We start from the raw sequence: 15,439 nt of genomic DNA on the forward strand, positions 1-15,439 counted from the left end.
CTAACCATCAACAATAATAAAATTCTCACTTTCTTCACAAAGGTACCAGCCCCTTGATGACCAAAATTGGTTTTATGTTGATGGTGTGAATGCTGAATAGTGGTACATTTCTTTTTTATTTATTTATTTATTTAGTACTGAGTTCTCTGAAAATAAATGAATTGAAAATTAGTCAGAATCTATTCCCAACCTTCAGAAGGCTCCAGTTTACCAAAACACTAGCCAGTTATTCATGATATGCGTAAGTTAGCATTACGTCACTTTTCCTAACGGAGACAGCCGAAAAATCCGGAGTTTGCCTTCTATTTTTGCAAAAAAATCCAGAATTTGCCCTCTATTTTGAGTGTTTCCGTTAGGAAAAATGACGCAATGAAACTTACGCATATCATGATGTACAAAAGCTTGAGAAGGCATGGTAGTGTTATAAGGTAAAAAAAAAACAGGCGAAAGTTAAAGAAAAGAAAATGGACTGTTTCAGAAAATATCTGTTCAGAGGTAGAAGATATAATATCCATTAAATTGGCTCGTGTCCGGGGGTAAATTTGCGATATAAAAATTTATCCCCGGACAAGGGGTCAAACTAACTTCTTGGCCAGTGGTAAACTGGTGCCCGGGGGTCAAAATGTAAAATGTCCAGGAGTTAATGACGAGGAAAAAACTTAACCTTAACCCTTATCCTTAACCCCCGTGCAAAACTTCTGGAATGAGACAATGAGATTGAGAGAATGTCAGAAATAGAAAACAAACAAAATTGAGACAATGTCTATAAGTCTGGGCTGGTGCGGATCTTTGTAAAGCTCTTTCTGTTGCTTCAAACACGTGTCTATGCCCAAGAGAAAAATGTTCTCCGATTTTAAAAACCGTATCACATGGAAAACCTGAAAGTTTCAAAGTAAAAGAAATAAACTGGGCTGTTCCAACAAGCAAGAATTTGAATGTTGTTTTTCAAAGAAGCTTTTTCTGATCCAGACACGTAGAAGCGGAAAAGATGGAAAATTTAAAGAAGCCATTTCTACATCGACACAAATTGTTTTATCGTGACTTTTGTATCCCCATTATCACTCAGCAGGGCCGACAGATTAATTTTAAAAGTGAGGGGGCAACTTAATATAGTAACTTAGGAGACTTCACCATGGTTGGCATGGTCTGCAAAAAAAGGGCCCCGGAATCGTCGGCCCTGCTCAGAACAAACAGAACAATGGGAAATACTAACTTGGGATACTAAATGATATTAGATATGGTATAAAATACGGAAAAATAATATTTAAATCATGGCATTATGATATAATATATATGTATATTAATTTTATGAAATATGAATATGATCTAAATTAATCCCTATTTTTTAATAAATGTATTAAAATTATAACAATTTTTCGATTTAAAATCAACAATCTCTGCACAATCTCTTATATATACAAACAATAATAGAAAAATACATTTTGTAAACTAAACCTGAAAATCATGTGTAAAAATTTATGTATATGTGACCTTGTTTGAAAGCCGACTCCCTGAAAATGTGGCAATATGTGATTGCAATACTTGGCTTCAGGTAACATACAGTGTAATTGTGAAGTAGTCTATTTTGGTGATATCCATTACGTCATCTTTTCTACGGAAACATCCCAAGCAGCCGGCCGGGTGTTAGCCATTTACTTTTATTGTTTGAAATTTAAAACTAGTGATAAACGTCGTGCTTTTTAGGATATTTCCGTGTAAAAGATTACGTAATATATATCATGAATTGTTTGGGTATCACAACTTGATCTGGTGAAAGAAGGTACACCTAAAATAATAGCGAGGTTACGCAAGAAGCTATTTAGGATCTTAGACGCGTTTGAGTCAACCTGTACATAATTCATCTAAGCAAAACTTGTAAACAAAAATCTATGTACAGGCTGGCTCATACGCTTCTAAGGTCCTAAAAAGCTCCTTGTGTAACCTCGCTATAATGGAAATCTCTAGAAATATTTTTAGCTCGACCTCTCGGCTGTAATTTGGATTTTGAGTATATGAGTAAAAAAACTTCTGGCAATTTAAATTAACTTACTGAAGAATAATACTTAGAATTTCATTTAAAATATGATACAAAAATTATGTAAAAAAAAAATCAGTCCCTGTGTAAGATTATAAAAAAAACTCATCATTATTCATTTGAAATAATATAATTACCTTAATAATTATAACGTCACAATCTAAATTCTATTAAATATATTTTTGATAGACTTAGATAATATAATGTCAAATCTATACACCAACGAAACAATAGGCTTAGAATATATATTTAGAATATATTTAGAACATATTTAAAATAATTTAAACAAGCAGATATTTTTCAAATTCGATTTCCACTTTTTTCTTCTTTTCTAATTTATGATATCCATTACGTAATCTTTTATACGGAATCACCCTGAAAAACCGGATGTTTGCCACCAATTATGAATTTTTAACAATAAAATTAGTGGCAAACCCCCGGCATTTTTGGGTTGTTTTCGTAGAAAAAAGATTACGTAATGGATATCATAAATAAACAGCTTTATTACCGGACAAAGTTGAAAAATAGCTGACGATGCATAAACTTCATGTTTATATCTCTTTAGTCGTCTGCTTCCCGTTGAGCTCTATTGAAATTCAAGAAAACTTGTTCCAATGTAGTTTGGCTGACCGAATAATCTTCAATATTGTATTGTTGTTTTGCTCTCTCCATAATTCCAAAGGATTGAGCCCAACTTTGACCAGTTTTTAATTGATAATGGATATAGCTTTGATGCTCGTCTTTTAAGAGAGATCCTGGGAATGTGGTTTCGATGTAATGCTTCAAAGGTGGGATTGCATTCTCAACTCCTAAAAATGTAAAAGTGAAAGGTAATAGATTAAGTTAAGCTACCGGTTAGTTCAGTCGGTAGAGAGCTCGCCTAACAATCGAAAGGTTCTAGGTTCAATCCCGGTCATTGTTCACTCAACGAATGAGTAGCACAAAACAGATTAACTGAATTGGACAATAAGTCAATGGGAGTCTAGTCTAGTCAATGGGAGTCTAGTCTAGTCTAGTCTGCTAGCGAAAGAGAGATAGACCGAGTATTGTTTCACATCCATCATGCTTACAGAAAAATTAACTTTTACACAGAAACATACTAAGAAGCCGGGGTTTTAATACTACCTTATCGGACAAAAAAACGTCGGACAAAAATGACGAATTTTTTTTGCAGTGACGAAAATTTAGTCCGACGAAAAAAAAAGCCAAAAAAAAAATTTTTTTAGGCTAAAATTTGCGTTTTTTGGGACAAAAGTGACGAAAATGTTTGTGGGTGACGAAAATTATGTCCGACGAATAATTTAGTCCGAAGAAAAATTAGTCCGACATTGTTTTGTCCGATAAGGTACCTGTTTTTGGAATTTTAACAATGTAGGTAGTATGGTATTCATCCAGCTTTTTGTAAATTTTTTATAACACTTGTAAATTATTATCTCCCAGAAAGTGTGAACATATACATTTTTTTCTTTGTTGGAACCGTCCACAAGTATAATTTCAATTTGTAGTTGCCACCTATCTTCCAACATTTCTCTGTAGCAATAATTACTTAGTGCAATTTGCGGTTGAAGTTATTTACCCAGGATAGCCTCTTCAGTTCCTACTGGTACTGCTATCAAGGAGGTCCAGCGAAGGGGGGTTGTCCTATAGCATTTAAAGCTCCCATTTGAGCTACGAAAGCTGTGCAAACACCGCAATCGCTCAACTAGACAATCGCCTCAGATATTAATCCTATTCTCGTGCTGGATGATAAGCAGGATGGATAGCTTCACACTTTTATAGTCTCTCGCATGACTCGGCCGGGTTTTGAGGGCACGACCTTCTGCACCGGAAGCGAACGCTCTACCCCAGGGCTACCAGTCGGTTAATTTCTGATAAGTAGTTTATAAAGCATAAAAAATCGTGTCCATTGGACGAGAAAAATTCCATCGTTATAAATACAGACGGAAATTAAAAGTGATGAACTGCACTCTGTGCCGTGTAATTATAATATAAAAGAATATTTCAAAGGATATGTTTACATTGTCTAATAGTAACAGCAGGTGCTCTTGCAGTCAAAAAAAAAAGTCAAAATTATGCAAATTGTGACAAAAGTGTTAAACTTATAATCTTAAGACAGACACGTCCAAAAATGCCGACTTCAGCATTTTTTCAAAAAATTGTTCTTCTTACTAAAAAATTAAAGTAATATCTACACGATACGAATAAACTAGGTACTATTAAGTTTTTCTCATTGATAGTAAGTCCGTTAAAAGAAACGGTACCATACGTTAGAGAAGTCAAGTGTTTTTTGAGACGCGCATGGAGACATGTACTAGTTGAAGTTGTAACAAATCAGTGCGAAAAGCTAAGTCTCTTTAAGGAGTTCAATATGCAGCTTTTGTAAAGAAGGTATCTAGTAAAGTAGAACATTTTAGCTTGATGAGAATTTCATGAGAAACAATAACGAGAATTATGAAACTTTCAGAATTAAAACAAAATGTCGTTAATCTAACATCTGAGGGTGCCAATCCAACGCTGTGTGTTGTAATTCACACAAAATTTCGGAGCTCTATGTTGCTTAAATGTGCGGAGATGGTGTAGTGGTAGCGCATTCGACTTGTAATTATAAGGTTTCAGGTTCGAGTCCCCACTCCGGCGCACCCTAAATGCAGTGTTGTCAGCCCATTTGGTGCCATCTACTGACCGCTAACCAGCTTGTGTGGCAGGCAAGCAAGTTAGAGCAATGCTATACGCATCTCTGGCGGTAATGTAACATAGTTACAGTCGAAGGGGAGAAAGAGCCAACCGTTAGGATGGAATCCCCAAGGACGTTAAAACTTCCCGTTACTTACTTACTTACTTACTTAAATCTATTTATTTTACACACTCGACTGTTGCTTTCCTTGATCCTATCTACTTTGAAAATCAAGTTCACGTGTTTGGGCTAGTGAGTGATCTCTAGACGCTATTCGTATAACATTTACTTAATGTTTTGAACAAGATATGCTCAAAACTATTGTTTCTTTTAGAATTCCTGCTTTGCCCCGTTTATTATTCATAAAGTTCTCGGGCTATTGCAAACCAGTTGCTTCGTTCTTTGAAATGTTTTAGCCTAGCTAGCTATCTACCTAGACTGGAGTATATACCTTTGAGTGTTTTAAAAACGTGGCAACAGGAAGAGGTATTAGTAGTAGTTTTAATAACTAAACAAGAAGTGGTATTGTTCACAATATTTCGAGCATGAGGAAAGCCTGTATTTTTCTAACCAAAGACGAGAATATTTCTTTTGTTGAAAATGTTTTGGTAACTTTTTTCGTGGAGTAAAGAACATTGTATTATAAATACTAGTATGGAAAGGTCAAGCAATATTTAAAATATACGTCATTTTTATTCAAATTTTAATTTTATTAATGTTATTAAATTTCCGCGCCCGAAGGCGTAGGAAATTCTTTAAAACCGTCGTTTTTTTCTTTTGGAGCATTTTTTGAGAAAAAATCGACCCTGGGATTTCACGTTCCTCTGAGAGGAGGATAGTATTGGTTTCCAACTGCTAACTGACTAACTAACTAACTAACTAACCCTGTTCCAAATGGTCAATTGCAACATCACAGATTTAAACTTCGTACCCAAGCTCCCTAAGTACTTGGAAGTCATCTAAATGACGTTTGGTACAGTTAACAAAAAAAGTATGCTGAACATAATGTTGACATTATAATTTTGATTTTTGTCACCTAAATGTCATTTTAGGCCAAAATTGGTCCAAACATTAAAACTACTTTATTTTCAACAAAATTTGGCACAGTTAACAAATAAAGTATACTGAACATGATGGTGACATCAAAAGTTTGATTTTTTGTCACCTAAATGTCATTTTAGGCCAAAATTTGTCCAAAAATTAAATTTACTTTATTTTCGACAAAAATTGGCACAGTTAATAAAAAAAGTATGCTGAGCATGATGGTGACATCAAAATTTTGATTTTTTGTCAACTAAATGCCGTTTAAGACCATAAACGTTTCAACCATGAATGATATGCTGTATTTTTTGTTAGCAATTTGTTTCAAAATGTGAGTTTATTATGACACGTTTCGTTTTGTTTGCGTTTGTTGTAAGATATAATGTCACTTGTGTGCTTTATCTTCAGAGCTTCATGCACCAAACTTCTTCGAATGTTTTGCACGATAACACAACGAATTAGCAGGTTGTCATCAAATATTTTGGTAGCGAGCGGAAATTCCTAGAGCCCCCAGGGCTTCTTGTTACTTATTAAAATAGACAGACGTGTTTTTCTTTTAAAGAACTGATTTTGTAGATTTGGATATTTCAATCTTATTTTTCAGGTAGCTATTTCCAGACACTTATAACAAAAATGTGTAATGCTCGCATTTGCCGTTAAATATTTATCTCTCTCGAATGTGCATGTGACTCGCATGTGCATGTGACTCGCATGTGCATGTGACTCGCATGTGCATGTGACTCGCATGTGCATGTGACTCGCATGTGCATGTAACTCGCATGTGCATGTGACTCGCATGTGCATGTGTGTAAAATTAAAATGTATCCAACACTGTGTTAAAATGCATAAGATCGTAGCACATGTATAGCTAACTACACAGATACAAACATCAATTTTGGACAAAAAAAAATTTAAGCCCTACAATGCGATGACAAGGATACACCTCAGTTTACCTGTTGTAGCATTATTAAATGATATGACTTTCTTGGGTTTTTTTATATATACTAGTCGGTGGCCCGTGGAAAAATCCACGGGTTAGCCCGTTTTTTTATACCGCATTGCGTGCGTCTCACTACTTGCGGTACCATTTTGCGTGACAGACAGACAGACAGACGTATACGGGCATTATAATATAGATATTCTTTTGCTCTCATCCAGATTAGACATTCTTTATTACTAATAAATTTTGCTGAAAACAAGACGTCTTGTTTATGTCTAATCTTACACTGCCATAGTGTTGAGTATCTAGTCCGTGTTGTCATCATGCCTGCAATACAGTGACCCAATGCAGGTTGTACCTACAGCACTGAGGACGTTGTAGCCTCCTTTAACAGCAGCACTATTAATGATTCATAATAATGTACACTCTGCTGGCTTAGCCCCGGCTGCTGCCAAACAAAGAGCTCTCAAGATAACACGACCTAATATTGGCAAAAGATCTTCTGAAATATGGAACGCCTTTCTGACTTGATAGGACATGTTTAAAAATGATAGAGACTTAACTCCTCAAGATGTTGTCCAGCGTCTATTCCACCTATTCTATTGCTGCGATGAAAATTTGGGTAACGATATCCTAAAAAGTCACCCGGAAGCTTGAGGAGTGGAGAAAAATCTTATGGACGCCGTTAAAATATTGGCTGTTTTCACTGTAGCAGTCATTGTCAAATGATCTGACCTCCTGTCAGTCCGACAAGACCATGGAGAAAACGCCAGGTCCTTTTACGCCAGCATCAACGGTAAGGCATACTCTGTTACGTGCTCCGAAAACCCATGTACAGCCCAGGTTGACTTCACTGATATTATATGTTTTTTATACGTAATTGAATTTCCAAAATGAGGCTCAAAGAAGCTTTTGAAAAGTACTTTTTCAGGCTCAAAATATTCTAAAGCTTAATGCCAAAAAGATTTATAGGAATATGCTTATGAAAAACACATGATCTTGCACAAACATTTGCTTATAAAAAAAAATATTGCATTTAAATATTAAACATCAGTAATTACAACTTAAATCTCACTAGTCAGTAGCCCGTGGATAAATTCACTGGTTGGCCCTTCCTTTATATATCGTATTTCGTGTTTTGCACACAAACAGACAGACGGAATAGGTACTATAGTAAAAGGGTGACCAGGCGTTAAAGCCAGGTTGATCACTTAAGTGCAGGTGAACCATATGTTTTACAAACCAGTTGGAGAAATTTAGTACAGGTATGCGGTATGTCATAGTGGAGTAGTCCAGTGGAGCGCCTAAAGCGATGAAACTTTCTGACGTTAAGCTGTAGGTTGAGCGGTTAACTGCAGGTATACCGTGTCGCACATTCAGGTGGAGCGTTTTCGTACACGGTATGTTGCGAATCAAGTGAAGCGCTAACAATGATGCAGCAATTCGGGTGTACTGCTTTTTAAAAATTAAGTTTTTGGCAATTTTGACTGAAATAAAAATACAGGCTACAGCCTGTCGTTACCCCGCTATAGAAAAAAAGTCGCTCGACACTTTTCTATTTTTAATAAATTTTAAAAAGACAATTAGTGGATTATTGCACGGGTTTAAATAACTAGTATATAATAATTATATAATAATAATTCTTTAATAAGAAAGGTTTCATAACAATTAAAGGCTCAGCCCAGTGTGATCAATAAACTCATTTCTGTCATTGGTTAGGACGTAGTCTGGTAACTACGTAAAAGTATTAAATCCATGGATATAAGACTTCGCGAAATTAAGTACCAATGAGTTAAATTGACTGCAGAAAATTGCAAGTTTTCTGTACCTACGGATTTGCATCTCTACATTAACTAGCTAATGCACCCTGTTTTTCTAAGACTTTTGCGTGCAGGTAATTATTAACATTCAAAATAGATGTCTAGCACTGCTAAAATATGAAACTTCAGGAATTAACTAAAAAAAAGTGAAGTAGACTAATTGCTGTGTTAATAAAGCAACCATGAACAAACTACTACAAAGTTCTCAGACGTTTTTCTGTTTCTTGTGTTAAATAGTATTAAGCTAAGTAGCTGTACAGTCTTGGTAACATGTGTTTAATGTCACACTGTGGCTTAGGTGATATACAACTATGTTCTTACTCAAGATTACTTTTAAAACTTGATGTAAACTTATTCCCAACAAATGAAAAAAAATCTTGGTAGGTGTTTTAGCCAGATCAGGTAACGACAGGCTTTAGCCTGTGTATCGCCTTAAAAAGACGCACCGCTGTTAACACTCCACGCGCATGTGCGTCATGGTTTGCCTGTGTTACGCCCTCATCCCTGTGTGTTGCTGACGAATAATTTTTAAACGAGAACTTATTAACTAGAACTGCTTAATTCAGACATAATGAATAAAAAGAGAAACTTCACAACATGCTCTAAGGCTTTACAAAATGCTTAGCATATGCTTAGAAAATAACCAAATTTAAGTTCCTTTAAAAACAGTTATATCAAAATTATAAATTATTTGCACTTGCACGTTTTAGATCAATTCTTCTTAAATGTAGACATATCAGCATTAAGGAACTTAAATAATTTGTTAAAGGAACATTGAAAAAAGGCTCAAGTGTATTTCAAAAATATTTTACTGGATCTTGGGACGCGATACAGAATACAATTCCTTTATTGACGTGAACTATGCCGTAAAAATCCACTTACTATACCGTAAAAATCCACTTACTATATCGTAAAAATCCACTTTCTATATCGTAAAAATCCACCTCTCCCTTCTTCAAAATGCGTGTTTTATAACAAATATAACTAAGTCATAACTTATACACGTGTTTCATACCGACTCCACATCATCCATTTTATTTATGATACTTTTGTGCTGTATTTTATTTGTAAATCTTCCCCACGAGTCACATATTTATTTTAATGAATTCACTTATGTAATAAAATTTGTATATTTATCGCGATGTCTTGTAAAACTTTTTAAGTTGAAACTCAAAGGAGTTCGAAACGTATACTATAATATAAATAAGTTGTATTCGTTTTGAAGAAATATAACTAAATAAATATTGAAATTCGTAATTTCCCTACTAAATGTGCAATTGCCGTTTCAAAAACGCAAAAAACTCTTTGTACAGTAACAGTGACAAGTTGTGAACTTCAGAAATAAAATTTATGTTTACTTCTCACATGAGTAGCGTTGTTCCTATAAGAACCCAGATTAAAAATCTCATTAACCCATGGTTTAATGAAACAGCTTGACTATAAATATAAGACTTTCAGATAGTTTACAATGCTAATTGTAGTGAAAAATAAATACATATAAATATAAATATAAATATAGATACGATTAACAAACAATTACAAATCTATATAGTTGATAATATATATTGTTCGAATGCAACAGCTGTGGATTCAAATATTTGTCCCGGAAAGTGTACACGATCAACTGGACCAGGTGCGTACGAAGCTGCTAAGTTGAAAAAGTTGACAATCTTAATACCTGATTTTTCCGATTGTTCTCTTGTATACGCATTCCATAGCATGACACGCTAAAAAAAATCATGAAAAAACATAAATTGCAAATGTATTTAAGTAAAACATAAAATACTATATAATGTTTTTTTATATAAGTATGTACTACTTTCATTGTCTACATAAAAGTACTTTTACGTTCCTCAAGGTACTTCCATTGTAAGAGTTCCTATACAGTTCTAATGCGAGTTACATTGACAAGTTCAGCAACTATAAATTAGACAAAAACCTATGGTCTTGCCTTATGTTAAGCTAAAAGCAACCTAACATATACGACTACATGAAACAACGTCAGATGATCGGTTGCGTTGGTTTAAAGCATGTTTTTGCACGCAATGTGTTAATTATCCAGATTAACAAAGCAGTGATGTTTTCCTTTGTTATGAAACAGAAATATTGTTATTGCATTTTTTGAATGAATGTACATGTACAGTATGAACGTACCTGATTAGTAAGAAATCTTAGATGATCCAAATGATGATTTTTACCTCCACTGTCATCATAATATTCTCTTTCATACATCGACGTTGTCGACCTCCATATGATTTGTGGAAATGTATCAGGTGAAGCATATTTTAACTCCTTCACTAGGGCCAAAAAGCTTTGAAAAAAATCTTTCAAAACATCGAATTGTAAAATCATTAAAACGTGAAGTCCCCAATTAACAAATAACACACTTGTATTTTTCTTCATGACCGGATTGTTTAAAACAGCCTTAATATCATTTAATGGTATATTTTTATTGAAATCTTTGTTATTGTATATTTTTCTTGGAGGGTGTGGATTAGGATATAACCATGTGTAAGTCATTGAACAACGAAAGTACTGAGTGCATAATGGACGCTTCCTGAAGTAACCTTCGTACCGCACTTGTAGTGAATCACCATAAAACCAAATTGTACCATCTCGTTTGTGAGTTTTAATTGGTTCAAAAGTTCTTTTTCTAGTAACATAATTATTGCTTCCTATCCAGTACCCACAATCGTCATTTATGTACGCATTGTCTATGTCGCTGGTGTCATCAAGGATTGTTTTTCCAGAAATTGTAGTGGTCAATTTTTTACTTTGATGCATAAAATCTCTCTGACCACCTAGCACGCCTTGTTTTTGATATTTCCCGTGATCAGTGCCTGTGAAAATAAAAGAGAACGAGTTAGCAATCTTCGATGTTCAATTACATCATTTAATGTTCTTTCTGTATTAGATCTTCTTTCTATTTTCTAACTTATTTGTATATATATCCACGTGATATTTAACGAAAGAGCAAACAAACAATTTATTGGATTAGCCTATAAAAGGAGATAGAGCCAATACGTTTTAAACAAAGGAATTAAAAATAAGAATCTCACATACCTACTTTGAACCACCATACAGGAGGATCTCGATATCCGTCACACAAACTGTACTTTAGGTCAATTATAACATTGTAAGTTCCAGGTTGCACAAATTCAAACCAACCAGTGTATGAGCCATCCAAATTATCGAACATGTCAACATGAAATGAAACTTCTCCTATTACTGTTACCCACCACGAATCTCCTCCTCTGTGTTTTTTACGATTCATGTTATCATAAGTTGATATTTTAACAAAACTTGTTTTTCCGGCAGGTCCAAAATATGTATCTATTTTACTTAAAGTTAAATTAGTTTTTAAAGTTTTGTCTGTTATTCGGCTCGTCCAAGATAAAGAGTCTTTGCATGGCTTCAGCAGTTCTTCAAAAGAGCGTTTCCAGCAGGTTTTTGGTGGTACGTGTGTCGTGTTAGAATTCTTGTTGGATTTTTTGTCTGAACCGGAAAGTAACTTCTTGTAAAGAAATTGCGGTACAATAATATCGGTATTGTAATATTTAGATCCCTGATTGTTTAGATAGAGCATTGTGATTAATACTAGAAATACCAAAGTTAGAGCTACAGGGACGGTACGCAGATAGCGACATCCAAAACTCATTGCTGATTTTAGTCTTGAAGCGTAGGCAACCTAAGGAAAAAGTAAAAATTTTAACACCCTTGAACATGTTTTTCGAACATTTACTGCTGTACATCCTAATTCTTATATCATTGATAGGTTATCTTATCAAAAACGTCATAAAATGCGGAGATATGGGACTATGTTCTGTTGTAACTGAACTGATCAACAAGATGATCGTCAAGCGAAAACAAAACAAAGACAAGAAGCCCTGTGGCTTAAAGATTTCCGCCATTAGCAATAATCTGAAAAAGTACTGAACTTTGAAGAGGACCGGGGGAACAAAATCATTGTATATTCTAAAATTTTAAAATTCAATTTTTGATTATTATTGTAACTGTAAATCGTAGCTAACGTAACTTACATAAACTTCATTTCTCTATAAGAACAATTTTAAAAGAAAAATAATAAACCTGAAAATTGATGAACAATAAAAACAAAATAAGAACAACGGCAAGGTTGAAAATTTATCTATTTTCTCTTTTTCTGTGAAAAACAGTTAGGAAAATAACTTTAAAGGTGACAACATTTTTATTTTTTTTACATAATCAGTTAGGAAAGTTTATTTTCAGACTACATATTTTTATTTTTTTCTTTTATGACACATTGTCACGATTTCATAGCTATAAATCTTTCACCAAAAATATTCAGCCTCAACAATTCCTCTAAATTAAAATTCATGAATAATTAGCTTTAGTCTACGTGCTTGCAGAATTGTACAGAGGGAAATGACGTTAATAACATCAAAGATGGCGCATTATATGGCGATCTTTATTATGCTACACTGCACGAGCTTTACTTTTCGATTATAAACTTTAAAATAAAGTAATGTTCATTGGATAATAAAACAATTTGTTGCACTGTTAGGATTCTTATTGGCTTAAAACTCAATTTAGCCTCGTTCTCACAAAAAATTATGTCAAAACGAGGATTTAAGCTTTAGCCTGGATCTTCCCAGGCGATATTAAAGATTCCGCCTTCACCGGCGGAAATCAATGACTGAACGACTGCACTTGATCCGTCATTAAGGAGAACAATTGAAAAAGCTCTTACAAAGAAAAATAAATTGAGATTAAGAAATCATTTGATTTCATCCACAAAAGAAAAATGATTAAATTTTGAAAGCATATATCATTCCACTTAAACTCCTCAATCTTATCAAGAAAACTTTATGAGGGTACAAAATTCAGAATAATCACACCAATATGAAGGGTGTACAAGCACAAATGCTATTCCGAAAGGTGATACATTTTCTAACGTTTTTTAAGCATAGTGATTGATGGTGTTCCATGCATGTGAGAAGAAGAACTCAGCTTTAGACGAGTGTAAGAAAGAGTTACTTCACAAACTCGTAGATCTTGGCTTTGTCGACGATTACTTTCCAAGAAGATGAAAGCATAGTAATTGCTAAGCGGGTTAGAAAATGACGCTGCTTAAGTTAAAGCTATCCCATAACCGAATCCAATTCAACCAAGTCTTATGGACCAGCCTCTCTTGCAACTAATGGAAAATAACTTAAATAATTACCCAATTCTAAGCAACTTTGGACATGAAATATAGTGAGAAAGATCAAAGTGTAATTACTTCGACCGCGTGTCATTAAGTTGACCAGATCGAGAAATTGAAAGTTTGTAAAACCTGAAGTTTAGGATTAGTCCCTCTATTAGAAGAAATGTTGATGACGAAAAAGAATGTTTAAAACTGATACTCTCCAGACACAACTTGCCAAATAAACGACTTATTTAAAGGAAAAATTGTTTTGCTGCTCGCTGCATCCTGCATAATGTATTGCATCAATCAAATCAAATCAATCAAATTGCATCCAAACGGTTGGATCTTCCTCCTCTCCGACTGTGAATATGTTACATTACCGCCAAAAATACATATAGCATTGCTCTAACTTGCTTCCCTGCCACACAATCTGGTTACCGGTCAGAGATGGCACCAAATGGGCTGGGAACAATGCATTTAAATTATCATGTGACATAAAGGATGTTATGAGGATAGGGCACTCTACTCGCCCACACACAGATACTTCAGCATGATTAGGGTTCACTTTTAGCGGTTAGTAGATGACTTAAAATAGACTGACAACACTGCATATATAGTGCGCAAGAGTGGTGACTTAAACCTGAAACCTTATGATTACAAGTCGAATGCGCTACCACTACATCATCTCCGCTAGTCTAGTAAAAGTCCCACAAGTGGAGCTTCCTCCACTTGTGGGACTTTTACCTTTTACCTTAAATAAACCTTTTTACAGCTGACATGGTCAATGTAGAATAGCGCATAACTTGAATGGTTGGTCGAAATGACCAATATAAACAGGTCCATACGTCAGGCCTTGAAAAAGACGGCGTTTACTGTTTTACACGCATTTTGCACAAGAAAAACTTTTAAAAAATCTTTGTTTCGCTAAGATAAGAAAAAAAAACAGAAAAAAAGGTTTTGAAACGAAAGAAAGCTTTTTCCAACATAACATACTCCTTGTTCCTCAACTTTGTTAAGAACGTAATTGCGAAGTGTGTTCATAAAACGATCAGTGAAATTTATAAAGTTCACCTGACTGATAAAAGATATAACTATCGTTGTCCAAGAAGAGTTATCCTAGGTGGACAATTGTCCTGGGGAATTGTTATAGCTTAAACGACTTTTCTTTCTTTTCACATCTTCCTAAAAATAAATAAGAACAAAAAAAAACAGTATTGGAGTAACTTGGTATATTGGTAACTTTAACTATTAATTACTTGTTGCAAGTGAACATTTCTTGATTTTTTTCCAACGACATTAAAAACCATAAACGTACCCAATATAAAATAATACCTTCATTGTGATAATGTATAGAACTATTTAAAGCGATAAAAAAAGTTGTTGTTTTTTAGTTTCTCAGCTATTCAGTATTTCAGTTTCATTTAAAGTCTTTTTTTTTTTTCTCAAACATCAATTTTTAATTTTTGACAATTTTACTTTTCACATGACCTACATTGATAACAGAATAGTAAATGTGTAAGTTGCATATAATCTGAATTGGCAATCCTGTATAAATATTGAGTAAATGAATAAAGTACTTATAAATAATAAATTTTCACAATACACGCGTTTCATAATAAGTCATTCTGCAAAATACACGGAATATCACAAACAAAGCACGTAGTGCACAAAAATCATAATCACTGTTTATAACAGTGACTTTAGGAGAAAAAGTCTAATATAAATTAGAATACTGAAATATCAAACGCTCGTAAACCGAAAT

General features: G+C 34.1%; 1 protein-coding gene across 3 annotated transcripts; it reads right to left on the reverse strand.

Annotated features, from left to right (window-relative positions):
• Positions 1 to 2,498: 2,498 nt before the first annotated feature.
• Positions 2,499 to 15,026, reverse strand: LOC130622765 (uncharacterized). Of its 3 annotated transcripts, XR_008981099.1 has the most exons (5): positions 14,934 to 15,026; positions 11,574 to 12,198; positions 10,665 to 11,350; positions 9,415 to 10,237; positions 2,499 to 2,844 (listed from the first exon to the last, which is right to left on the reverse strand). XR_008981099.1 is itself a non-coding variant. In XM_057438272.1 (4 exons), the coding sequence occupies exons 1-4, from the start codon at positions 14,982 to 14,984 to the stop codon at positions 10,055 to 10,057; spliced, it is 1,545 nt and encodes a 514-aa protein (XP_057294255.1). In that variant the 5' UTR covers positions 14,985 to 15,026; the 3' UTR covers positions 9,302 to 10,054. The 3 variants fall into 3 exon arrangements, 2 of the variants coding, with proteins under 2 accessions (XP_057294255.1, XP_057294257.1); XM_057438272.1 differs by lacking the exon at positions 2,499 to 2,844 and having other exon boundaries at positions 9,302 to 10,237; XM_057438274.1 differs by lacking the exons at positions 2,499 to 2,844; positions 14,934 to 15,026 and adding an exon at positions 14,749 to 14,856 and having other exon boundaries at positions 9,302 to 10,237.
• Between the last annotated feature and the right edge of the window lie 413 nt (positions 15,027 to 15,439).

The sequence above is a fragment of the Hydractinia symbiolongicarpus genome, chromosome 12 (assembly GCF_029227915.1).
Source record: "Hydractinia symbiolongicarpus strain clone_291-10 chromosome 12, HSymV2.1, whole genome shotgun sequence".
NCBI lineage: Eukaryota > Metazoa > Cnidaria > Hydrozoa > Anthoathecata > Hydractiniidae > Hydractinia > Hydractinia symbiolongicarpus.

Coding starts and splice junctions, on each gene's coding strand:
- LOC130622765 (XM_057438272.1), bottom strand. CDS start 14,984: ATGGTTTTTAATGTCGTTGGAAAAAAATCAAGAAATGTTCACTTGCAA. Junction 11,351..11,573: donor TGTATGGTGGTTCAAAGTAG/GTATGTGAGATT, acceptor TTATTTTCACAG/GCACTGATCACGGGAAATAT. Junction 10,238..10,664: donor TAAGATTTCTTACTAATCAG/GTACGTTCATAC, acceptor GATTTTTTTTAG/CGTGTCATGCTATGGAATGC.